The sequence below is a fragment of the Pseudophryne corroboree genome, chromosome 10 (assembly GCF_028390025.1).
Source record: "Pseudophryne corroboree isolate aPseCor3 chromosome 10, aPseCor3.hap2, whole genome shotgun sequence".
Lineage (NCBI taxonomy): Eukaryota > Metazoa > Chordata > Amphibia > Anura > Myobatrachidae > Pseudophryne > Pseudophryne corroboree.
The window spans coordinates 137,524,896-137,552,587 of NC_086453.1; the positions used below are offsets into that span (position 1 = coordinate 137,524,896).

Here is a 27,692-nt window from a genome sequence, read left to right on the forward strand (position 1 = left end):
ACCTTAATGTAGTTTTGGATTTTCTCAAATCCCATTGGTTTGAGCCACTCAAATCGGCGGATTTGAAATATCTTACATGGAAAGTAACCATGCTACTGGCCCTGGCTTCAGCCAGGAGAGTGTCAGAATTGGCGGCTTTATCGTATAAAAGCCCATATCTGATTTTCCATTCGGACAGGGCAGAACTGCGGACGCGTCCTCATTTTCTGCCTAAGGTGGTGTCAGCGTTTCACCTGAACCAGCCTATTGTGGTGCCTGCGGCTACTAGCGATTTGGAGGATTCCAAGTTGCTGAACGTTGTCAGGGCATTGAAAATATATATTTCAAGGACGGCTGGAGTCAGAAAATCTGACTCGCTGTTTATACTGTATGCACCCAACAAGCTGGGTGCTCCTGCTTCTAAGCAGACGATTGCTCGTTGGATTTGTAGCACAATTCAACTTGCACATTCTGTGGCAGGCCTGCCACAGCCTAAATCTGTCAAGGCCCATTCCACAAGGAAGGTGGGCTCATCCTGGGCGGCTGCCCGAGGGGTCTCGGCATTACAACTCTGCCGAGCAGCTACGTGGTCGGGGGAGAACACGTTTGTAAAATTCTACAAATTTGATACCCTGGCTAAAGAGGACCTGGAGTTCTCTCATTCGGTGCTGCAGAGTCATCCGCACTCTCCCGCCCGTTTGGGAGCTTTGGTATAATCCCCATGGTCCTGACGGAGTCCCCAGCATCCACTAGGACGTTAGAGAAAATAAGATTTTACTTACCGATAAATCTATTTCTCGTAGTCCGTAGTGGATGCTGGGCGCCCATCCCAAGTGCGGATTGTCTGCAATACTTGTACATAGTTATTGTTACAAAGAAATCGGGTTGTTATTGTTGTGAGCCGTCTGTTCAGAGGCTCCTACGTTGTCATACTGTTAACTGGGTTCAGATCACAAGTTGTACGGTGTGATTGGTGTGGCTGGTATGAGTCTTACCCGGGATTCAAAATCTTTCCTTATTGTGTACGCTCGTCCGGGCACAGTATCCTAACTGAGGCTTGGAGGAGGGTCATAGGGGGAGGAGCCAGTGCACACCACCTGATCCTAAAGCTTTATTTCTCTATCGTCCTAGTGGATGCTGGGGTTCCTGAAAGGACCATGGGGAATAGCGGCTCCGCAGGAGACAGGGCACAAAAAGTAAAGCTTTCCGATCAGGTGGTGTGCACTGGCTCCTCCCCCTATGACCCTCCTCCAAGCCTCAGTTAGATTTTTGTGCCCGGCCGAGAAGGGTGCAATCTAGGTGGCTCTCCTAAAGAGCTGCTTAGAGAAAGTTTAGCTTAGGTTTTTTATTTTACAGTGAGTCCTGCTGGCAACAGGATCACTGCAACGAGGGACTTAGGGGAGAAGAAGTGAACTCACCTGCGTGCAGGATGGATTGGCTTCTTGGCTACTGGACATCAGCTCCAGAGGGACGATCACAGGTACAGCCTGGATGGTCACCGGAGCCTCGCCGCCGGCCCCCTTGCAGATGCTGAAACATGAAGAGGTCCAGAATCGGCGGCAGAAGACTCCTCAGTCTTCTAAAGGTAGCGCACAGCACTGCAGCTGTGCGCCATTTTCCTCTCAGCACACTTCACACGGCAGTCACTGAGGGTGCAGGGCGCTGGGAGGGGAGCGCCCTGGGAGGCAAATGAAAACCTATTTGGCTAAAAAATACCTCACATATAGCCTCCGGGGGCTATATGGAGATATTTAACCCCTGCCAGAATACACTAAAGAGCGGGAGACGAGCCCGCCGGAAAAGGGGCGGGGCCTATCTCCTCAGCACACAGCGCCATTTTCCTTACACAGCTCCGCTGGTCAGGACGGCTCCCAGGTCTCTCCCCTGCACTGCACTACAGAAACAGGGTAAAACAAGAGAGGGGGGGCAAAATAGTGGCAAAAATTATATTATAAAAGCAGCTATACAGGGAGCACTTATTATAAGGCTATCCCTGTCATATATAGCGCTTTTGGTGTGTGCTGGCAAATTCTCCCTCTGTCTCCCCAAAGGGCTAGTGGGGTCCTGTCTTCGTTAAGAGCATTCCCTGTGTGTCTGCTGTGTGTCGGTACGTGTGTGTCGACATGTATGAGGACGATATTGGTGTGGAGGCGGAGCAATTGCCAAATATGGGGATGTCACCTCCTAGGGGGTCGACACCAGAATGGATGCCTTTATTTATGGAATTACGGGATAGTGTCAACACGCTAAAGCAGTCGTTTGACGACATGAGACGGCCGGACAATCAGTTAGTGCCTGTCCAGGCGCCTCAAACACCGTCAGGGGCTGTAAAACGCCCTTTGCCTCAGTCGGTCGACACAGACACAGGCACTGATTCCAGTGGCGACGGTGACAAATCAACCGTATTTTCCAGTAGGGCCACACGTTATATGATTTTGGCAATGAAGGAGGCGTTACATTTAGCTGATACTACAGGTACCACTAAACAGGGTATTATGTGGGGTGTGAAAAAACTACCTATAGTTTTTCCTGAATCAGAAGAACTAAATGATGTATGTGATGAAGCGTGGGTTGCCCCCGATAAAAAGATGCTAATTTCAAAGAAGTTATTAGCTTTATACCCTTTCCCGTCAGAGGTTAGGGCGCGCTGGGAAACACCTCCTAGGGTGGACAAGGCGCTCACACGCTTATCTAAACAAGTGGCGTTACCCTCTCCTGAGACGGCCGCACTTAAAGATCCAGCAGATAGGAGGATGGAAAATATCCAAAAAAGTATATACACACATACAGGTGTTATACTACGACCAGCTATAGCGACAGCCTGGATGTGCAGTGCTGGAGTAGCTTGGTCAGAGTCCCTGATTGAAAATATTGATACCCTGGATAGGGACAATGTTTTACTGTCTTTAGAGCAAATAAAGGATGCATTTCTTTATATGCGTGATGCACAGAGGGATATCTGCACACTGGCATCACGGGTAAGTGCTATGTCCATTTCGGCCAGAAGAAGTTTATGGACGCGACAGTGGTCAGGCGATGCGGACTCAAAACGGCATATGGAAGTTTTGCCGTATAAAGGGGAGGAGTTATTTGGAGTCGGTCTATCAGATTTGGTGGCCACGGCTACAGCCGGGAAATCCACCTTTTTACCTCAAGCTACTCCCCAACAGAAAAAGACACCGACTTTTCAACCGCAGCCCTTTCGTTCCTTTAAAAACAAGAGAGCAAAGGGATATTCATATCTGCCACGAGGCAGAGGAAGGGGGAAGAGACACCAACAGGCAGCTCCTTCCCAGGAACAGAAGCCCTCCCCCGCTTCTACAAAAGCCTCAGCATGACGCTGGGGCTTCTCAAGCGGACTCGGGGGCGGTGGGCGGTCGTCTCAAGAATTTCAGCGCGCAGTGGGCTCACTCGCAGGTAGATCCCTGGATCCTGCAGATAATATCTCAGGGGTACAGGTTGGAACTAGAGACAGATCCGCCTCGCCGTTTCCTGAAGTCTGCTTTACCAACGTCCCCCTCCGAAAGGGAGACGGTTTTGGAAGCCATTCACAAGCTGTACTCTCAGCAGGTGATAGTCAAGGTACCTCTTCTACAACAGGGAAAGGGGTATTATTCCACTCTATTTGTGGTACCGAAGCCGGACGGCTCGGTAAGACCTATTCTAAATCTGAAGTCCTTGAACCTGTACATAAAGAAGTTCAAGTTCAAAATGGAGTCACTCAGAGCAGTGATAGCGAACCTGGAAGAAGGGGACTTTATGGTGTCCTTGGACATCAAGGATGCGTACCTCCACGTTCCAATTTACCCCTCACACCAGGGGTACCTCAGGTTCGTTGTACAAAACTGTCACTATCAGTTTCAGACGCTGCCGTTCGGATTGTCCACGGCACCTCGGGTCTTTACAAAGGTAATGGCCGAGATGATGATTCTTCTTCGAAGAAAAGGCGTATTAATTATCCCATACTTGGACGATCTCCTAATAAGGGCAAGGTCCAGAGAACAGCTAGAGAGGGGATTAGCACTGTCTCAAGAAGTGCTAAAACAGCACGGCTGGATTCTGAATATTCCAAAATCCCAGTTAATGCCGACAACTCGTCTGCTGTTCCTAGGGATGATTCTGGACACGGTTCAGAAAAAGGTTTTTCTCCCGGAGGAAAAAGCCAAGGAGTTATCCGAGCTTGTCAGGAACCTCCTAAAACCAGGAAAGGTGTCTGTACATCAATGCACAAGAGTCCTGGGAAAAATGGTGGCTTCTTACGAAGCAATTCCATTCGGCAGATTCCATGCACGAATTTTCCAGAGGGATCTGTTGGACAAATGGTCAGGGTCGCATCTTCAGATGCACCAGCGGATAACCCTGTCTCCAAGGACAAGGGTATCTCTTCTGTGGTGGTTGCAGAGTGCTCATCTATTGGAGGGCCGCAGATTCGGCATACAGGATTGGATCCTGGTGACCACGGACGCCAGCCTGAGAGGCTGGGGAGCAGTCACACAAGGAAGAAACTTCCAGGGAGTGTGGACGAGCCTGGAAACGTCTCTTCACATAAACATTCTGGAACTAAGAGCAATCTACAATGCTCTAAGCCAGGCAGAACCTCTGCTTCAAGGAAAACCGGTGTTGATCCAGTCGGACAACATCACGGCAGTCGCCCATGTAAACAGACAGGGCGGCACAAGAAGCAGGAGTGCAATGGCAGAAGCTGCAAGGATTCTTCGCTGGGCAGAGAATCATGTGATAGCACTGTCAGCAGTGTTCATCCCGGGAGTGGACAACTGGGAAGCAGACTTCCTCAGCAGACACGACCTTCACCCGGGAGAGTGGGGACTTCATCCGGAAGTCTTCCACATGCTGGTAACCCGTTGGGAAAGACCAATGGTGGACATGATGGCGTCTCGCCTCAACAAAAAACTGGACAGGTATTGCGCCAGGTCAAGAGATCCGCAGGCAATAGCTGTGGACGCGCTGGTAACGCCTTGGGTGTACCAGTCGGTGTATGTGTTTCCTCCTCTGCCTCTCATACCAAAAGTATTGAGAATTATACGGCAAAGAGGCGTAAGAACGATACTAGTGGTTCCGGATTGGCCAAGAAGGACTTGGTACCCGGAACTTCAAGAGATGATCACGGAAGATCCGTGGCCTCTACCTCTAAGGAGGGACTTGCTTCAGCAGGGTCCCTGTCTGTTTCAAGACTTACCGCGGCTGCGTTTGACGGCATGGCGGTTGAACGCCGGATCCTAAAGGAAAAAGGCATGCCGGAAGAAGTCATTCCTACTTTGATTAAAGCAAGGAAGGAAGTAACCGTGCAACACTATCACCGCATTTGGCGAAGATATGTTGCGTGGTGCGAGGATCGGAGTGCTCCGACGGAGGAATTTCAACTGGGTCGATTCCTACATTTCCTGCAATCAGGATTGTCTATGGGTCTCAAATTGGGATCTATTAAGGTTCAAATTTCGGCCCTGTCGATTTTCTTTCAAAAAGAATTGGCTTCAGTTCCTGAAGTCCAGACTTTTGTTAAGGGAGTGCTGCATATACAGCCTCCTGTGGTGCCTCCAGTGGCACCGTGGGATCTCAATGTGGTTTTGGAATTTCTAAAATCTCATTGGTTTGAACCACTAAAAAAGGTGGATTTAAAATATCTCACATGGAAAGTGACCATGTTACTAGCCCTGGCTTCGGCCAGGAGAGTGTCAGAACTGGCAGCTTTATCTTACAAAAGCCCATATCTGATTTTCCATTCGGACAGGGCAGAACTGCGGACTCGTCCGCATTTTCTCCCTAAGGTGGTGTCAGCATTTCATCTGAACCAGCCTATTGTAGTGCCTGCGGCTACAAGTGACTTGGAGGACTCCAAGTTACTGGACGTTGTCAGAGCATTAAAAATATATATTGCAAGGACAGCTGGAGTCAGAAAATCTGACTCGTTGTTTATATTGTATGCACCCAACAAGATGGGTGCTCCTGCGTCTAAGCAGACGATTGCTCGTTGGATCTGTAGCACAATCCAACTTGCACATTCTGTGGCAGGCCTGCCACAGCCTAAATCTGTAAAGGCCCACTCCACAAGGAAGGTGGGCTCATCTTGGGCGGCTGCCCGAGGGGTCTCGGCATTACAACTTTGCCGAGCAGCTACGTGGTCAGGGGAGAACACGTTTGTAAAATTTTACAAATTTGATACTCTGGCTAAGGAGGACCTGGAGTGCTCTCATTCGGTGCTGCAGAGTCATCCGCACTCTCCCGCCCGTTTGGGAGCTTTGGTATAATCCCCATGGTCCTTTCAGGAACCCCAGCATCCACTAGGACGATAGAGAAAATAAGAATTTACTTACCGATAATTCTATTTCTCGGAGTCCGTAGTGGATGCTGGGCGCCCATCCCAAGTGCGGATTATCTGCAATAATTGTACATAGTTATTGTTAACTAATTCGGGTTATTGTTTAGGAAGCCATCTTTCAGAGGCTCCTCTGTTATCATACTGTTAACTGGGTTTGATCACAAGTTGTACGGTGTGATTGGTGTGGCTGGTATGAGTCTTACCCGGGATTCAAAATTCCTCCCTTATTGTGTACGCTCGTCCGGGCACAGTACCTAACTGAGGCTTGGAGGAGGGTCATAGGGGGAGGAGCCAGTGCACACCACCTGATCGGAAAGCTTTACTTTTTGTGCCCTGTCTCCTGCGGAGCCGCTATTCCCCATGGTCCTTTCAGGAACCCCAGCATCCACTACGGACTCCGAGAAATAGAATTATCGGTAAGTAAATTCTTATTTTTTGTGCCCTGTCTCCTGCGGAGCCGCTAATCCCCATGGTCCTGACGGAGTCCCCAGCATCCACTACGGACTACGAGAAATAGATTTATCGGTAAGTAAAATCTTATTTTACATCTTATTTTTAGATGCCTCCTGAACCCTGTGCCCAGAGCTAAGCTCTCCTTCCCACTATAAGTATGTTGTGTCTCATACAGTAGCTTCCTGTGTGACAGTAGAGAGGTCTGTACTTATAGTTGGAAGTGATGGATAAGATCTGAGCGACCAATGGTGGCAGAAGAATAAAAAGGACTGCTGATATTAATTAAAAGAAGGGGGTTTATTTATGAACAGAAAGATGTTTTATATATATAAAAAGACATAAAAACACATAACTGGCCAAAAGATACCCCTTGATGAAGTCAGACCAGACGAAACGCGTTGGCTGAATCCTGATACTACTGAATCCTCAGTTAAGCTACTTCCATCCATCTCCATTATTATAATTGCATTCCAAATCTCTTTTTATCCCTCATCTATTCCGTGTTTTTAATTTTTAATTTTTAACATTTGAATTGTATTTTTTAGTAACCCCATGCTTTTTAATTTGCTTTCAAACTTTTTATGTGCTCCATGTAAATTTTAAACTGTTCTCTTGCCAGTTTAATTCTGATGCTTTTTCATTGTTATGTGCCTAGGGTCCCATCGTGCTAGTATTTAGCACCTTGGATGTTGTAACCCCGTTTTGGCCAGTTATGTGTTTTTATAAGTCTTTTTATATATATAAAACATCTTTCTGTTCATAAATAAACCCCCTTCTTTTAATTAATATCAGCAGTCCTTTTTATTCTTCTGCCACCATTGGTCGCTCAGATCTTATCCATCACTTCCAACTTTAATCCTTATCCTGCACTCGTACTAGTGCAGAACCCATTTAAGAGGTAGCAGACGCCCTTTATGTTTTTAGGGAGTGGCATGTAGAGACTGTTTTTTGGGGTTATTTTTAAGCTGACATACTGTGAAAAACTTGTGTCCACTGCATATATTTTTTTGGCGCTGTTTGCTCACCCCATACACAGGTCTGTACTTATGATTAACTAAGGGAGAAATGGACATATGCAGATAGTTCTTATTGGTCCATAATTGATTGGCTCAGTAATGCCCAAAATGGCATCACTTATTCATCCACAAATGTCTGCACTCAGTGCCAGTGACAGCACTCACCTACAGTAACAAGTTGATACAGGATGTATAATAGCTTCCATTCCCTGATTAAGCCTTCAGGCGCTTATTTTATTAATTTCTGAAAAGATTTCAGTTTCTGTAACTAGTTAAAAGAATTAAAAACAACACCAAAAACTGGTTCCGGTACAGCTTACCCGAGTGCCACCACAGAAAAAGCACTGTCTACATGGCTTCCGCACCTATCACCAGCATATGTAGGATATTGCTGGAGACTAGGACTGTCAGTACAGTATGAGCCTGAGCTATAAATAGGATTTTAATTACCTACCGGTAAATCCTTTTCTCGTAGTCCGTAGTGGATACTGGGGTCCACATTAGTACCATAGGGTATAGATGGGTCCACTAAGAACCTTGGGAACTTTAAGAAATCAATAGTGTGCACTGGCTGCTCCCTCTATGCCCCTCCTACCAGACTCAGTCTAGAAACTGTGCCCGAGGAGACGGACATATCTTGAGAGAAGGATTCAGAAAGGATAGTGGTGAGATTCGAACCAGCAAACAAGAAGAAAAACATGTTAACCCAACATGAACAGGTACAGCAACAGCTGAACCAACATTACTTAACCAAGTAACAGTGCAGGATAACGAAGCACTGGGCGTGCGCCCAGTATCCTCTACGGACTACGAGAAAAGGATTTACCAGTAGGTAATTCAATTCCTATTTTCTCTTACGTCCTAGAGGATACTGGGGTCCACGTTAGTACCATGGGGATGTACCAAAGCTCCTAAACCGGGTGGGAGAGTGCTGCAGAACTGATTGACCAAACTGAAGGTCCTCAGAAGTATCGAACTTGTAGAGCTTAGCAAACGTGTTCGTACCTGACCAAGTAGCTGCTCGGCAGAGCTGTAAAGCCGAGACACCCCAGGAAGCCGCCCAGGAAGAACCCACCGACCTAGTAGAGTGGGCCTGTACAGATTTTGGACACGGCAAACCTGCCGTGGAATAAGCATGCTGGATATTAAGCATGATCCAGCGTGCAATTGTCTGCTTTGAAGCAGGACACCCAATTTTATTAGGATCATAGAGAACAAACAGCGAGTCCGATTTCCTGTGACGAGCTGTCCTGTCACATAGACTTTCAAAACCCTCATAACGTCCAGGGACTTTGAAGTAGAAGAGGCGTCGGTAACCACCGGCACCACAATAGGTTGGTTGATATGAAACGCAGACACCACCTTTGGAAGAAACTGCTCACGAGTTCTGAGTCCAGCTCTATTTTCGTGAAAAATGAAATAGGGGCTCTTGTGAGACAAGGCCCCTAATTCCGAAAACACGCCTTGCTGAAGCCAAGGCCAATAGTGTGATGGTCTACCACGTAAGAAACTTTACATCTACCTCCTGTAAAGGCTCAAACCAATTGGATTGCAGGAACTGCAACACCACATTGAGATCTCAAGGTGCCGTGGGAGGCACAAAGGGTGGTTGGATGTGCAGAACCCCTATTAAGAAGGTCTGAACCTCAGGCAGGGAAGCCAACTGTTTCTGGAAAAAAATGGACAAGGCCGAAATCTGGACTTTTATGGATCCGAGGCATAGGCCCACATACACACCAGACTACAGAAAAAGACGAAAACAACCCAGCTAAAATTCCACCACAGGAAATTTCCTGTTCTCACACCAAGAGACGTATTTTCTACAAATTCGGTGGTAATGTTTAGACGTTACCCCTTTTCTGATTTGGATCAAGGTAGGAATTACCCTGTCTGGAATCCCTTTCCGGGCTAGAATTTGACGCTCAACCTCCATGCCATCAAACGTAGCTGCAGTAAGTCTTGATAGACGAATGGCCCCTGTTGTAGAAGATCCTCCCAAAGAGGTAGAGGCCACAGGTCCTCCAGAAGCATTTCCAGTAGATCTGCGTACCAAGCCCTTCCTGACCAATAAAGAGCAATGAGAATTGCTTGAACCCTTTCCCTCCCACAGAGTCACCAGAGCATCCACCGCCACTGCCTGTTGTTCTCTTGTCCTGGAGCAATACCGCTGGAGCTTCTTGTTGAGATGAGAGGCCATCATGTCGATCTGTGGATTCCCCTACCGACAAGTCAAGCACCCGAACACTTCCGGGTGAAGGCCCCACTCTCCTGGGTGGAGGTCGCGTCTGCTTCCCAGTTGTCCTCTCCCGGAAATGAAGATCGCAGATAGCACCACAGTGTGCCTCTCTGCCCAGAGGCGAATCCTTGTCACCTCTGCCATTGCTGCTCTGCTCTTCGTTCCGCCTTATCAGTTTATGTATGTTACCGCCATCACATTGTCCGACTGAACCTGATGGTTCGATCTTGAAGAAGATGAGACGCCTGCAGAAGGGCGTTGTATATGGCCCTTAGTTCCAGAACGTTGATCGGAAGAATGGTTTCCCTACTTGACCATTTTCCTTGGAAGTGTTTCCCTTGGGTGACTGCTCCCCAACCTCTGAGGCTTGCATCCGTGGTTAACAGACTCCAATTTTGAATCCCAAACCTTCGGCCCTCCGTGAGGTGAGAAGCCTGTAGCCATCACAGAAGAGAAATCCTGGCTTTTGGTGACAGACGTATCCTCTGGTGCATGTGGAGATGCGATCCGGACCATTTGTCCAGCAGATCCAGCTGGAGGGGGCTTGCATGAAACCTTCCGTACTGCAGTGCCTTGTAAGAGGCTACCATCTTTCCCAAGAGGCGAATGCACAGATGCACCGATATCCAAGTCGGCCTTAGGACGTCCCAAACCATCGACTGAATTACCAATGCCCTTTTCAGAGGAAGGAATACCTTCTGTACCTCCGTAACCAGAGTCATCCCCAGGAACGGAAGCCTCCGTGTCGGTTCCAGGTGAGATTGTGGCAGGTTCAGAATCCACCCGTGATCCTGGAGTAGTCGTGTGGAGAGGGCAATGCTGTGTAACAACTTCTCCCTGAATGGTGCTTTTATCAGCAGATTGTCCAGGTACGGTATTATATTCACTCCCTGCTTGCGGAGGAGAAACATCATCTCCACCATTACTTTGGTAAACACCCTCGGTGCCGTGGAGAGCTCAAAGGACAGGGCCTGGAACTGGTAGTGACAGTCCTGTACCGCAAACCTTAGATAAGCCTGATGAGGCGGCCATATCGGAATATGAAGGTACGCATCCTTGATATTTAGGGACACCAGGAATTCTCCCTCCTCCAGACCTGAGATCACCGCTCTCAGAGACTCCATCTTGAATTTGAACACCCGTAAGTATGAGTTCAGTGACTTGAGGTTTAAAATGGGCCTCACCGAACCGTCTGATTTCGGTACCACAAACAGGATGGAATAGAAACCCTTGTCTTGCAGTTGAAGAGGAACTGGAACAATGACCTGAGTATGTACTTGTTTTTGAATTGCTGCTTGTAAGGTCATACTTGCTTCCGGTGAAGCTGGTAAGCCTGATTTGAAGAATCTGTGAGGTGGGAGTTCCTGAAATACCAGTCTGTAGCCCTGGACGATAAGATCTTTTACCAATGGATCTAAGCATGATGTGGTCCATACATGAATGAAATATCGTAACCAGGCTCCCACTTGCCTGTTGACCAGGCAGTGCGGCCCACCGTCATGCTGAAGGTTTTGCGGAAGGAGAACCGGAGGTCTGATCCTGTGAGACTGTATTAGCAGGTTTTCTGGGCTTACTTATATTGCCTTTGAAGGCAGTAGAAGAACCATTGGACTTACTTTGAAACTTTGCTGTCCGAAAGGACTGCAAGGTCGGCGCAGAATAGGATTTCCTAGCCGGGGGTGCCGCGGAAGGAAGGTACTATGTATTATGTGCATTGTTTGAGTTCTAGTTGGCGCCGCGGATGGATGCCTCGGTGCTGCTCTGCCAAGCAGCCTTCGTTTTTAGTCTTACATGTATAATATGTCGAGTCTATTGTACAGTTGCAATGTGCAGTATGAACTCATGTGTAATGTTTGTAATGTATGCTATGTTTTTCCCCCTTCTTATGCCATGTATTCCCCTTTCATGTTGCTGCTTGGCGATGCATTGTACCACAAACAATTCCTAGTGTACGCGAGTACACCTGGCCAATAAAGCTGATTCTGATTCTGATTACCCGCCATAGCCTTGGATATCCACGTATCCAGTTCATCTCCAAAAAGGGCTTCACCTGTGAAGGGTAGGCTTTCATGCCTTTCCAAGAATCCGCATCTGCAGTCCACTGGCGTAGCCACAAGCCTCTGCGTGCTGACACTGCCATGGCAGTGGTGCGTAGGTTGAGCAATCCAATCTCCTTTATGGCCTCCACCATAAAGTTAGCAGAATCTTGTATATGTTGTAGGAGTAAAATAATCTCCCCCCTGGATAAGGAATCTAACCCGTCAATTAGATTACCAGACCACTTTGCAATGGTCCTAGTGATCCATGCACAAGCTATAGTGGGTCTTTGGGCCACCCCCGCAGCTGTGTACAGAGATTTGAGAGTGGTCTCAATCTTGCGGTCTGCAGCATCCTTCAATGAAGCTGCCCCAGGAACAGGTAAAACTATCTCACGAGACAGCCAGGAAACTGATGCGTCAGCTATCGGTGGGTTATCCCATTTTTTCCGATCATGCTGAGGAAACGGGAAGGATGTGAGTAACCGTTTTGGAATCTGAAACTTCCTGTCAGGATTAACCCAAGTTGCTTCAAAGAGGGAATTTAGGGGGTCATTCCGAGTTGATCGCTCACTAACTAGTTTTACCAGTCGTGCAAACGCTATGCCGCCGCCCACTGGGGAGTGTATTTTAGCTTAGCAGAAGTGCGAACTCAGCGCTTGCGATCACTTCAGCCTATTAGTGTCCAGATTTGACGTCATACACCCGCCCAGCGAACACCCAGCCACGCCTGTGTTTTTTCAGACACGCCTGCGTTTTTGCAAACACTCCCTGAAAACGGTCAATTGACACCCAGAAACACCCACTTCCTGTCAATCTTCTTGCGGCCGTCAGTGCGACTGAAAACTTCGCTAGAACCTGTGCACAACCACAACAGGGTTTGGACCCGTACGACGCGTGTGCGCATTGCGGCGCATACGCATGCGCAGAAATGCAGATTTTTAGCCTGATCGCTGCGCTGCGAACAACGGCAGTTAGCGAACAACTCAGAATGACGCCCTTAATTCCTTAGAAGCAGGAAAAGTAGCAAAGGATTCCTTTTTCACATTAAAAAAGGATTCCTCCTCATCCTCTGACACCTTGTCAGGAATGTGCAAGACATCTCTTATAGCTTCAAACAGGGCCTGTATTCCCTGTGTTACAGCTGCATCCCCCTTACCAAGTCCACCTCCCCCTCCTCTGGGTCTGATACATCATCATCATCATCGGTATCAGCCTGCATGATTTGGGCCAGAGTACGCTTCTGTGGACAAATAGCAGCGGTCTGAGATGCCGGGATGACCACTGAATCTGTATTCATCAGGTCATCTACAGACTGCCTTAAATATTGCGTCTCCTTTTCATTATCCTATCCTGAGTACACTGTAGAGATCCCCCAGATTGAGAAAAGCACTCTGCTGTGCATGATACACACTCCTTTGACATGATAATTGTAAAAGAACACACACATACAGTGAGGAATAGGTTAAGAGCACAGTTAACCCATAAAGAGCCCTTCTAGGGAGACACAGAGTATATTGCAGCCAGTCCCACAGCGCCCCTATAGCTAAAGTATAAACTTAGCTGGGTCGCAAACTAAGTACCCTTAATAGGGCTTAGTACACCAAATTATTGCTCCCCCCCTTTGCTATGATCCCCTGGTACCGCTGAGGTGCTTTGGGGTCTGTGTAGAAGAGCTGTGCTTTCCTGTCAGGCTACCTGTGTAAGCTGCAGATGGGAAAATGGCACTGGTGAGCCGCTGGATCCACTCATAGTGAAGGCCCCATCTCCATAATGGCGCGCGGTCTTCCCGGTTTTTATACTGGCTGAGGTGCAGAATCAGGACTACAGTGGGTTAAAAAAACCCTGTAATAGATGCTAGTTTGTGGGTAATAGCAGTGGCTCCAGCCGCCCCTCACAGCGGTCACACAGTGCATCTGAAGCCTGTAGCGCAGCGTGCATGCAGTGCCGCGGTCCTACCCTTATGCCGCTATTAGAGCCGGCGACCCGCTAACCAGGACGCTGGCCACCTACTCACCACTCTACAGTCTTCTGGCTCTGTTAGGGGTGGCGGCGTGCTGCGGGTCTGTACGGGGGAGTGGCTGGCCGAACGCAGGGCGTGTTTGTGACGTCAAAGCAGGAACTAAACTGACTGAAGTAATCGCAAGGTAGGAGTAGGTCTGGAGCTGCTCAGAAACTGCATGAAAAATTTCACGAGCAGTTAACCTTTCGTTCGCACTTCTGCTAAGCTAAGATACACTCCCAGAGGGCGGCGGCTTAGCGTTTGCACTGCTGCTAAAAGCAGCTAGCGAGCGATCAACTCGGAATGAGGGCCACTGGGAGAGTATATTTTAGCTGTGCAAGTGTGCGAACGCATGTGTAGCAGAGCTGCACAAACTGATTTTATGCAGTCTCTGCGCAGCCCAGGACTTACTTAGCCGCTGCGATCATGTCAGCCTGTCCGGGACCGGAATTGACGTCAGACACCCTCCCTTCCAAAGCTTGGACACACCTGCGTTTTTCCAGACACTCCCTGAAAATGGGCAGTTGCCACCCACAAACGCCCTCTTCCTGTCAGTCACCTTGCGATCGCCCGTACGATCGCTTTTTTTGCACCATCCCGTCGCTATGCATCGATTCCCGTTGCTGCGGTCCATCGCGCCTGCACATTGCGGTGCATACGCATGCACAGTTAGGACCTGATCGCAGGCTGTGAGAAAACGCAGCCTAGCGATCAGGTGTGAATTACCCCCTTAGGGCCTAATTCAGATCTGACCGCAGCAGCAAATTTGTTAGCTAATGAGCAAAACTAGGGGGGTCATTCCGACCTGATCGCTCACTGCAGTTTATTGCAGCGATCAGGTCGGATCTGCACATGCGCTGGTGCCACAGTGCGCCGGCGCATGCTGGACGGCCGAAGGCCATTGTACCCTAGTGATTGCCTCTGCCTGATTCACAGGCAGAGGCGGTCGCTGGGCGGGAGGGGGCTGGACGGCGGAGTTAAGCCGCCGTTTAGGGGGCATGGTCCGGCCAACGCAGGCGTGGCCGGACCGTTGGGGCGGGTTGCCGCGGCGGCTGCGTGACTTCACATGCAGCTGTTGCGACCCGGGCAGCGAAGGGGTTCTCCCAGCCAGCCGCAGGAGCTGCGCTGGCCGGGAGTTATTCCTCAAATGCAAAAGCATCGTCGCTGTGCGATGCTTTTGCATTTCTGCTGGATGGGAAGGGGCGGCACCTACATGCGGGGCGGACTAGCCCTGTGCTGGACATGCCCCCACATCAGTGGCGGAACTTGCGCCAGTGCAACCAGTGCATTGCACTGGGGCCCAACGCAGTGAAGGGGCCCAAAGCTGCTGGCATCATAATGAGTCACATTTACTCATTATGATGCCGCCCACACCATCTCCACTTGCCGCCAGTAACATCGCGCGGCACGCCAGCAGCAGTTTAGGCTGAGCTGTTGTCAGCTCTACTACACTCCGGCTGGGAGAAGAGGAGGGGCCACAGTCCCCTCTCCTCCCCACTCCTCAGTCCCTCCCCGATTGCTCTGACCTGCGACCCGGCTACCATCGGATCTCCTCTGCTGTCCTGCTTGCCGCCCGCGCCGGGGATCTCATGACCGCCCCCAGCGTTAAGCCCCAAGATGGAGCTGTTTTCAATGCGCTGCAGTTTTGGCTGTAGGTAAGCACTGCAAATTGTAATATTTATATCACACTGCCTGTCTATGTCACCCCTCCCTGGTGTTACCCTGTCACCTCTCCCTGGCAGCACCCTGCCTCTCCCTGTCACCCCTCCCTGGTGTTATCCTGCCTCTCCCTGTCACTGGCAGCACCCTGCCTCTCCCTGTCACCCCTCCCTGGTGTCATCCTGTCACCTCTCCCTGTCAGCACCCTGCGTCTCCCTGTTACCCCTCCCATGTGTCACCCTGCCGTAATGTGTAAAAAGGGGACGCTGTCTGCCGTAACGTGTAAAAAGGGGAAACTGCCGTAATGTGTTAAAAGGGACGCTGTCTGCCATAATGTGTAAACAGGGGACGCTGTCTGCCGTAATGTGTAAACAGGGGACGCTGTCTGCCGTAATGTGTAAACAGGGGACGATGTCTGCCGTAATGTGTAAAAAGGGGGACGCTGTCTGCCGTAATGTGTAAAAAGGGGACGCTGTCTGCCGTAATGTGTAAACAGGGGACGCTGTTTGCCGTAATGTGTAAACAGGGGACGATGTCTGCCGTAATGTGTAAAAAGGGGGACGCTGTCTGCCGTAATGTGTAAAAAGGGGACGCTGTCTGCCGTAATGTGTAAAAAGGGGACGCTGTCTGCCGTAATGTGTAAAAAGGGGGACGCTGTCTGCCGTAATGTGTAAAAAGGGGACGCTGTCTGCCGTAATGTGTAAAAAGGGGGACGCTGTCTGCCGTAATGTGTAAAAATGGGACGCTGTCTGCCGTAATGTGTAAAAAGGGGACGCTGTCTGCCGTAATGTGTAAAAAAGGGACGCTGTCTGCCGTATTGTGTAAAAGGTTGACGCTGTCTGCCGTAATGTGTAAAAAGGGGAATCTGTCCGCCGTAAGGTGTAAAAGGGGCTCTACCTGGTGTAGTGGTGCTACCGTGCGGCGTAATTTGAATAATGGAGACTACTGTGCACCGTTAAGGATACAGGCTCTGCACTCCAGGGATCTACACTGCTGTCTGCTTTTAATTGATCCAGTAACCGTACACAGGAGCCCGGTTCTGACTACTGCAGTCAGGAACACTCGTTCTGCAGTCCTCACCTTTACAGCCCCAGCCGCCCATCTCAAGTTGGGGCGGTAGAAGTCACAGGTGCCGTTCCTACCTAGCCCGGCGCAGCCCGGCGCACGGAGATTACACCGGGTGTCCGTTTCATCCAAGAAAAGCCGATTGCTGGCCGAATACACCCGGACCGATCACCATAACAACTCCGGAATACCAGCTGATTGTCTCCGTTTGGAAAGTACGGAGGTACCGGAGGTGGTGTGGATCGGGTAAGGACGGCTCATCGGGACTCCCCGCACGGCGCGGCATCCATTCCATCCGCTGAGGCTCTGGTGTGTGTCTCTATCCAGACAACGGGACAACACCAGGGAGCAGGGACCGAAAAAGCTCCTGCCCAGCGGTATATGTGCAGCTAAATTTCAATTTATTCTACCTGCACCAGCCGCTTACTGCTAATAATCCGTAACATATGTAATTCTTCTAAAGCACACAGCCGTGAGTGATTCTTGTTCTGACAAAGCATTTAACAGCCTTATATTTTTGTGCACATACTGAACCCAGTTTATAACCTTCCAGGTGCTATTAATAATTAACTGCATGTAAATAAGATCATCTTTAATTGGTGTTCATATTATAGTCTGAACACGTAGCTACAATACAGTATTAATGTGATGTTTTAACATTGTTATTTACCCCCGGGAGGTTGTTGTAATTCTTATATATATTTTTTAAAATAAATGTTTTCAAACTTTCTGATTGTCAAGCGCCACTTGTTATTTGTTTGATAGTTATATGAATTGGAATTATTTTGTGGCCACACACCTTTCCCACAAAGGCACGCCCCTATATTTTCTGGCCGCGACTACGGCGCGCACTGCCCCTGTTTTGAATGGAGTGGGGGGACTTCGATGCCGTTTTTTGCACACAGAGCTAAAATGTCTAGTTACAGCACTGTTGCCAGGTATCCATTTCCCTGGCCCTGAGCAGGTCCCCCTAACCAGATTCTCTCCAGGGGTGAGGGAGTGGACTTGGATAGGATGAGAGGGGGGCCCAAAGCATTTTGTCGCACCGATGCCCACCGCTCGCTAGTTCCGCCACTGCCCCACATGTCTGAGTGCCTGATCGTAGCTGTGCTAAATTTAGCACAGCTATGATCAACTCGGAATGACCCCCCATGTGCAGTGCAGGTGGGGCAGATATAACATGTGCAGAGACAGTTAGATTTGGGTGGGCTATTTTGTTTCTGTGCAGGGTAAATACTGGCTACTTTATTTTTACACTGCAATTTAGATATCCGTTTGAACACACCCCACCCAAATCTAACTCTCTCTGCACGTTATATCTGCCCCCCTGCAGTGCACATGGTTTTGCCCATTAGCGAACAAACTTAGGGGGTCATTCCAACCCGTTCGCACGCTGCTGTTTTTCGCAGCGGTGCGAACAGATCGGTTCTGTGCATGCGCGGTGGCCGCAATGCGCAAGCACGTCATTGCCCAGTGACAAATGTCGCTCGGCAACGTTAAGAAGAACGAAGAAAGCGATCGCTGCCGCGATCGCAGGAAGATTGACAGCAGGAAGGTGTTCCGGGGCGGCAACTCACCGTTTTCTGGGAGTGGTGAGTCCAACGCAGGCGTATCCAGGCGTTTGCAGGGCGGGTGTCTGACGTCAATTCCGGGACCGGACAGGCTAAAGACATCGAAGCGGATGAGTAACTTGAAAGCTACTCAGAAACTGCACAAAATGTTTTTGCATAGTACGGCTGCACAAGCGATCGCAGCCCTGCTATGCATAAAAGCCCTCCCACATAGGCGGCGTATAGTTGATCACACGGGCAGCTAAAAGTTGCTACGTGCGATTACCTCGGAATGACCCCCTATGGCCCTTAGAGAAAAACAGATTTAGAGGATTTCATGTAATTTAAATCCAGAAGTGTCCCAATAGTATTAAGAATGTAGTGCAAGTCAGCATTTGTGTAAATTAAACTAACCCTAAGCTTCCAGTGATTAGTTAGTCAAGAAGCTGACACTAAGTAGGCGTGGCCACGCCCACTAAAAAAAAAGGTAAAAGTAGTTTTCCGACGAGGGGTGTTTGTGGCCACACAGGGGGACATTTGTTTCCTCAGCATCACTCAGCATCGCTCCCTCAGCATCACTTCCATTTAGCAGCTGACCCGGGACCTACGACAAGCCCGGGTAATTAGTACCCCCCCCTTCCCCTCTCTACGCCCCTAGTGATGCTTAGTGGAGGGTATTTTTCCTTATGACAATGTAACACTGTGTGGAAGCTATAACTTAAATGGGGCTCTATAACCCTCCACTGTTTCTTAAAACGTGGTCTGTAGCACAGAACTGCAGCCCCCCCCAGGTAAAATCCACCACCCAGCTCAGTGTCAGTGAACCCAGATGCAGCTCTATTGGAAGCCACTCCCTGTCTCGTCAGCCCTAGCTGTCTTCTATGGGCTGCAACCGATGCAGTCCATAGAAGCCGGGGAATTGCGCATGCGCAGTCACCCACCGCTGGTGCCAATGTGCTGGTCCTGGCACCTGCCAGATCCATTGAGCAGGTGCTGGGACCCAGCTGACAAGCTAACTGTTTCCTCTCCTCCACTCCCCTCTCCGGGCAGGTATGGCTAGCGGCAGGTAGGAGCCGCCGCTGTATGCAACCATCAATCGCTCCAATGAAACTTGTTCCAGCCCTATGGTATGTGCAGATTCTCTGTCACTATATGGCCTCCAATGGGAATAATTATGTGTCTGAGTTCACAACCACTTAAGCTACATGCCTATAAGACAGACCATCTCTGTGTGTCTGATTAGCCACCTCCCTGTCCCAGCCCAGGAGTGCCCAATACATTTTCAAGACATTTCTGATACCATGTGTCTCAATTGCAGCTGCGCCCCTGCGCACACAGAGCCTGGACACATGCGCAGTGAGACTTAGAAGCATGCGCACTGCGCAGGAGCAAAAAAATCGCTCAGCTGCATCTGACATTGACATAGCGTGTGAGCCATACTTGCCTACCCTCTTGGAATAGCCGGGAGGCTCATAAAAAAATCGAGTGGCCCTTCCGGCCCCCTGGAAGGGTGGGTAAGCCTCCCGTTTTCCTTGTCGGGCCCTCCACTCCCCCCCTCGGCCACCCACAGCAGAGAACAAGTGGGTGGCCGAGGGGATCCGATGACGCGATTCGCGTTGAATTGCGTCATTGTAGCTCCGCCCCCGCTATACAGTGCCTAGTTTATCGGCACTGTATAGCGGGGGCGGAGCCATGATGACGCAAGGTAGGCAAGTATGGTGTGAGCCAGAATGAGGCCCTCCGTGTTTATTCTCTGGACAGCTGTTGTCCATCAATTCTATTATGGTTAAATATCACTAACATGAGGGCAAATGTATCAAGTGATGATAACCAAATTTTTCAGTGTTTTTGCCAAAAAGAGATTTTTAAATGTACTAAAAGGCATACAATGGAGAAGATAGATTTTACCAGTGGTGCCTTTGTCTTCTCTCAATAAGTTTCTCTCCAGCTAAGGTGACAAAGCGTGGATATCTGAGCTTCGTGTCACTTTTCTAGCTACATATAGAAAAACTGGCCTGCTGAGAAGGGGTGGTTTCTTACCAACAGTACACTGACCAAACCTTACACAGTAGCCAAATAAGGAACTTCCTTTAACTGGGATGGGGCACTGCACGCTGTCTCACTGACTTGTCATTCTTACTGAAGATGCTATACTAGAGCCTATGGTATGCCGCTTATTTATTTCCTCTTTAAAAAAAAAAGATTTATGCCGTTATTTCACTAACTTTACCCTCTTAATGATTTTCAGGTTGTCTATTTCGGCTATGTGGCCCTGGGCTCTACTACCGATTATCCTGACAATATGGGCAACCGCTGGCATATGGATAGTGTAAGTAGTTCTGCAATGGGTTTCATTTATGGAATTTTGCACAACATATTCAATGTTACAGCTTGTTTAATGTAAATTTGTATTTTTGTTTTAAATATGTTGCGAGAAAAGGACTTAGATCTTTAAAATCACACCGTTATTTATTATGGACCTTATTCAGCTTCAGTCACAAAATTACTAAAACGCAGATCAGCCAATTATTGGACGACTGCATATGCGCTGCGACTGCAGTACGCATGCGTGGACTTTCTCAATGCGATCGCATCCCGGCATGATGTAATCGCATAGTGATTGAAAGCCGGCGTGCGTGCGATGCAGTGTTGGTGGAGAGTGGTGCGGGAAACGCAGGCATGTCATGGTAATTTTCAGTTGCGATTCTTGCGATTGAAAACATGGTGTCCAGTGCGACTGCATTCTCAATATTCTAAGTAGCCCTGGGTCACCTGCAACTGTTAATGGTACTTGATTTCTGCATTCTGCATATGCATCACTGTTATTCACTGCATATGCAACACTGTATACTCAATTTTGCGATCCTCTTTTACCTTTCTGGGCGGCTCTTCACATGTGACTTTTAGCAGAAGCAGGATTGAGAAAATCGTAATTTCTGTCTCAATAGCGATCCAAGCTGAATAAGATCCTATGTCGTAATTTGCAAAATGAATGCTGAGACTAATCAGTCCCCACACAGAGAGGGCAGAGTAATTTAGCAATATTTCCTGCAGTACAGTTTATAATCTAGGTCTGCGGAGGACAGAATGCTCAGTGTAACTTTGTCACAATCAACTAGATTGCAGTTATTTGGACATTTCCTCTTTGTTGGCTTACCTATTTTCCCACACTCAGCTGTTTGTCAGTCAGAGAATTCCTTGGAGCTATTGCTGCAGCTTGTATTCAGTCTGACCCAGCAGCTTCAACACATCTTTACATGAGTTTGGGTACGGGATACTGGCTGTGTTGATGCCGGCAGTCAGAATACAGACACCGGCACCGGCATCCCGACGGGTGTGGATTATTGGATCTACACTAAAAAGGTCTACAGTCAATAGGTCTACCACTAATTGTAGACATGCATTAGGTCTACAGGGTCAAAAGGTCAACATAGAATAGGTAGACAATAGGAAAGGGTCAGGGTCAAAAGGTCGACATGGAAATGGTCGACACAGAAAATGTAGACACATTTTTTTTTTTTGAGGGGGCATGTCACTTTTCTGTCACAAACAAGCCCCATTAGTGCACTGTGTCCCCTTGCATGCTTTGGGCAAGGTGCCTAGCTGCGCTCAGCACAGGTTACTATTCCCAATCGTATGAAAAAGTTGAAAAAACGGAAAAAAACAAATAAAAAACTTGTGTCTACCGTATGTGTGTCGACCATTGTCATATCGACCTTTTGACTCTGTCAACCTGTTGAACTGTCTACCTTTTACATGTCGACCTTTTGACCCTGTCGGCCTTTTGACCGTGTCGACCTAATGCATGTCTACAATTAGTGGTAGACCTATTGACTGTAGACCTTTTTAGTGTAGATCTTTAGTCCGGATTCCCATCCCGACAGGTGTGAGCAACTAAACTAACCTTAACCCTCCCCTTTCACACACTAACCCTAACCCTTCTACTCTTCCCGCAGCCTAACCATCCTCTTCCAAAGCCTAACCCTTCCCCTCCTCCTTCCCCTGCAGCCTAACCCTCCTCTTCCAAAGCCTAACCCTTCCCCTCCTCCTTCCCCTGCAGCCTAACCCTCACCCTCACCCATGTGCCTAACCCTAACCCTCCCCCCCCCCCCCCCCCCCCAAACCCTGGCATACTTACATTCAGGATTCCAGCTGTCAGGATTCCGGCGTCGGCATTCTGGTAGGTATCAGGATTCTGGCCCCGGTCTTCTGACTGCCAGCATCCCATCCGTTGAGATGTCAGCACAGTCTTAGATTATTCAGACTTCAATGGATTCCAGCTGCTGGCTTACCAGTGCGGGTGTGGACATGCACAACATCAACATTGACATCATGGGGGTAATTCAAAGTTGATCGCAGCAGGAAATTTTTTAGCAGTTGGGCAAAACCATGTGCACTGCAGGGGGGGCAGATATAACATGTGCAGAGAGAGTTAGATTTGGGTGGGTTATTTTATTTCTGTGCAGGGTAAATACTGGCTGCTTTATTTTTACACTGCAAATTAGATTGCAGATTGAACACACTACACCCAAATCTAACTCTCTCTGCACATGTTATATCTGCCTCCCCTGCAGTGCACATGGTTTTGCCCAATTGCTAACAGAATTCCTGCTGCGATCAACTTGGAATTACCCCCAATGTCTACATTGCCAGATTGTTGATATTGCATGGCAACAGAGATGACCCTGAGATGTGTACAGCCCTACCCACAGTTGCCTACAGTTGCCTACCGTATGCGTGTCGACCATTGTCATATCGACCTTTTGACTCTGTCAACCTGTTGAACTGTCTACCTTTTACATGTCGACCTTTTGACCTTGTCGGCCTTTTGACCGTGTCGACCTAATGCATGTCTACAATTAGTGGTAGACCTATTGACTGTAGACCTTTTTAGTGTAGATCTTTAGTCCGGATTCCCATCCCGACAGGTGTGAGCAACTAAACTAACCTTAACCCTCCCCTTTCACAGACTAACCCTAACCCTTCTACTCTTCCCGCAGCCTAACCCTCCTCTTCCAAAGCCTAACCCTTCCCCTCCTCCTTCCCCTGCAGCCTAACCCTCCTCTTCCAAAGCCTAACCCTTCCCCTCCTCCTTCCCCTGCAGCCTAACCCTCACCCATGTGCCTAACCCTAACCCTCCTCCCCCCCAAACCCTGGCATACTTACATTCAGGATTCCAGCTGTCAGGATTCCAGCGTCGGCATTCTGGCAGGTATCAGGATTCTGGCACCGGTCTTCTGACTGCCAGCATCCCATCCGTTGAGATGTCAGCACAGTCTTAGATTATTCAGACTTCAATAGATTCCAGCTGCTGGTTTACCAGTGCGGGTGTGGACATGCACAACATCAACATTGACATAATGGGGGTAATTCCAAGTTGATCGCAGCAGGAAATTTTTTAGCAGTTGGGCAAAACCATGTGCACTGCAGGGGGGGGCAGATATAACATGTGCAGAGAGAGTTAGATTTGGGTGGGTTATTTTATTTCTGTGCAGGGTAAATACTGGCTGCTTTATTTTTACACTGCAAATTAGATTGCAGATTGAACACACCACACCCAAATCTAACTCTCTCTGCATATGTTATATCTGCCTCCCCTGCAGTGCACATGGTTTTGCCCAATTGCTAACAGAATTCCTGCTGCGATCAACTTGTAATTACCCCCAATGTCTACATTGCCAGATTGTTGATATTGCATGGCAACAGAGATGACCCTGAGATGTGTACAGCCCTACCCACAGTTGCTGTTTGCGCTATGAAGCAGGCATAGTGAGGAAATGAGAAAGATCCCTCTGTAAAGTGGGCTTAAATACTAGTGATGTGCACCGGACATTTTTCAGGTTTTGTGTTTTGGTTTTGGATTCGGTTCCGCGGGTGTGTTTTGGACTCGGTTTTTTTTTACAAAAAACCCTCAAAAACAGCTTAAATCATAGAATTTGGGGGCCATTTTGATCCCATAGTATTATTAACCCCAATAACCATAATTTCCACTCATTTTCAGTCTATTCTGAACACCTCAAACCTCACAATATTATTTTTAGCCCTAAAATTTGCACCGAGGTCGCTGGATGGCTAAGCTAAGCGACCCAAGTGGCCGACACAAACACCTGGCCCATCTAGGAGTGGCACTGCAGTGTCAGGCAGGATGGCACTTCAAAAAAATTGTCCCCAAACAGCACATGATGCAAAGAAAAAAAGAGGCGCACAAAGGTCGCTGTGTGACTAAGCTAAGCGACACAAGTGGCCAACACAAACACCTGGCCCATCTAGGAGTGGCACTGCAGTGTTAGGCAGGATGGCACTTCAAAAAAATTGTCCCCAAACAGCACATGATGCAAAGAAAAATGAAAGAAAAAAGAGGTGCAAGATGGAATTGTCCATGGGCCCTCCCACCCACCCTTATGTTGTATAAACAGGACATGCACACTTTAACGAACCCATCATTTCAGCGACAGGGTCTGCCACACGACTGTGACTGAAATGACTGGTTGGTTTGGGCCCCCACCAAAAAAAGAAGCAATCAATCTCTCCTTGCACAAACTGGCTTTACAGAGGCAAGATGTCCACCTCATCATCATCCTCCGATTCCTCACCCCTTTCACTGTGTACATCCCCCTCCTCATAGATTATTAATTCGTCCCCACTAGAATCCACCATCTCAGGTCCCTGTGTACTTTCTGGAGGCAATTGCTGCTGGTGAATGTCTCCACGGAGGAATTGATTATAATTCATTTTGATGAACATCATCTTCTCCACATTTTCTGGAAGTAACCCCGTACGCCGATTGCTGACAAGGTGAGAGGCTGCACTAAACACTCTTTCGGAGTACACACTGGAGGGAGGGCAACTTAGGTAGAATAAAGCCAGTTTGTGCAAGGGCCTCCAAATTGCCTCTTTTTCCTGCCAGTATACGTACGGACTGTCTGACGTGCCTACATGGATGCGGTCACTCATATAATCCTCCACCATTCTTTCAATGGTGAGAGAATCATATGCAGTGACAGTAGACGACATGTCAGTAATCGTTGGCAGGTCCTTCAGTCCGGACCAGATGTCAGCACTCGCTCCAGACTGCCCTGCATCACCGCCAGCGGGTGGGCTCGGAATTCTTAGCCTTTTTCCTCGCACCCCCAGTTGCGGGTGAATGTGAAGGAGGAGATGTTGACGGGTCACGTTCCGCTTGACTTGACAATTTTCTCACCAGCAGGTCTTTGAACCTCTGCAGACTTGTGTCTGCCGGAAAGAGAGATACAACATAGGTTTTAAATCTAGGATCGAGCACGGTGGCCAAAATGTAGTGCTCTGATTTCAACAGATTGACCACCCGTGAATCCTTGTTAAGCGAATTAAGGGCTCCATCCACAAGTCCCACATGCCTAGCGGAATCGCTCTGTTTTAGCTCCTCCTTCAATGTCTCCAGCTTCTTCTGCAAAAGCCTGATGAGGGGAATGACCTGACTCAGGCTGGCAGTGTCTGAACTGACTTCACGTGTGGCAAGTTTAAAGGGTTGCAGAACCTTGCACAACGTTGAAATCATTCTCCACTGCGCTTGAGTCAGGTGCATTCCCCCTCCTTTGCCTATATCGTGGGCAGATGTATAGGCTTGAATGGCCTTTTGCTGCTCCTCCATCCTCTGAAGCATATAGAGGGTTGAATTCCACCTCGTTACCACCTATTGCTTCAGATTGTGGCAGGGCAGGTTCAGGAATGTTTGGTGGTGCTCCAGTCTTCGGTACACGGTGGCTGAATGCCGAAAGTGGCCCGCAATTCTTCGGGCCACCGACAGCATCTCTTGCACGCCCCTGTCGTTTTTTAAATAATTCTGCACCACCAAATTCAATGTATGTGCAAAACATGGGACGTGCTGGAATTTGCCCAGATGTAATGCACGCACAATATTGCTGGCGTTGTCCGATGTCACAAATCCCCAGGAGAGTCCAATTGGGGTAAGCCATTCTGTGATGATCTTCCTCAGTTTCCGTAAGAGGTTGTCAGCTGTGTGCCTCTTCTGGAAAGCGGTGATACAAAGCGTAGCCTGCCTAGGAACGAGTTGGCATTTGCGAGATGCTGCTACTGGTGCCGCCGCTGCTGTTCTTGCTGCGGGAGGCAATACATCTACCCAGTGGGCTGTCACAGTCATATAGTCCTGAGTCTGCCCTGCTCCACTTGTCCACATGTCCGTGGTTAAGTGGACATTGGGTACAACTGCATTTTTTAGGACACTGGTGACTCTTCTTCTGAGGTCTGTGTACATTTTCGGTATCGCCTGCCTAGAGAAATGGAACCAAGATGGTATTTGGTACCGGGGACACAGTACCTCAATCAAGTCTCTAGTTGCCTCTGAATTAACGGTGGATATCGGAACCACGTTTCTCACCGCCCAGGCTGCCAAGGCCTGAGTTATCTGCTTTGCAGCAGGATGACTGCTGTGATATTTCATCTTCCTCGCAAAGGACTGTTGGACAGTCAATTGCTTACTGGAAGTAGTACAAGTGGTCTTCCGACTTCCCCTCTGGGATGACGATCGACTCCCAGCAGCAACAACAGCAGCGCCAGCAGCAGTAGGCGTTACACTCAAGGATGCATCGGAGGAATCCCAGGCAGGAGAGGACTCGTCAGACTTGACAGTGACATGGCCTGCAGGACTATTGGCTTTCCTGGGTAAGGAGGAAATTGACACTGAGGGAGTTGGTGGTGTGGTTTGCAGGAGCTTGGTTACAAGAGGAAGGGATTTAATTGTCAGTGAACTCCTTCCGCTGTCACCCAAAGTTTTTGAACTTGTCACTGACTTCTGATGAATGCGGTCCAGGTGAGGTATAAGGGAGGATGTTCCTAGGTGGTTAACGTCCTTACCCCTACTTATTACAGCTTGACAAAGGCAACACACAGCTTGACACCTGTTGTCTGCATTTGTGTTGAAATAATTCCACACCGAAGAGCTGATTTTTTTTGTATTTTGACCAGGCATGTCAATGGCCATATTCGTCCCACGGACAACAGGTGTCTCCCCGGGTGCCTGACTTAAACAAACCACCTCACCATCAGAATCCTCCTTGTCAATTTCCTCCCCAGCGCCAGCAACACCCATATCCTCATCCTGGTGTACTTCAACAGTGACATCTTCAATTTGACTATCAGGAACTGGACTGCGGGTGCTCCTTCGAGCACTTGCAGGGGGCGTGCAAATGGTGGAAGGCGCAAGCTCTTCCCGTCTAGTGTTGGGAAGGTCAGGCATCGCAACCGACACAATTGGACTCTCCTTGGGGATTTGTGATTTAGAAGAACGCACAGTTCTTTGCTGTGCTTTTGCCAGCTTAAGTCTTTTCATTTTTCTAGCGAGAGGATGAGTGCTTCCATCC

The 27,692-nt window shown here is 48.7% G+C and overlaps 1 protein-coding gene across 2 annotated transcripts in view; it reads left to right on the plus strand.

Annotated features, from left to right (window-relative positions):
- Positions 1-27,692, plus strand: part of TMEM150B (transmembrane protein 150B) — a 122,523-nt gene that overhangs the window by 21,378 nt on the left and 73,453 nt on the right. For both annotated transcript variants that reach the window (XM_063941646.1, XM_063941645.1), the window contains exon 2: positions 20,582-20,662. In XM_063941646.1, the coding sequence (XP_063797716.1) occupies positions 20,598-20,662 (65 nt within the window). In that variant the 5' untranslated portion in view covers positions 20,582-20,597. The remainder of the gene's footprint in view (positions 1-20,581; positions 20,663-27,692) is intronic.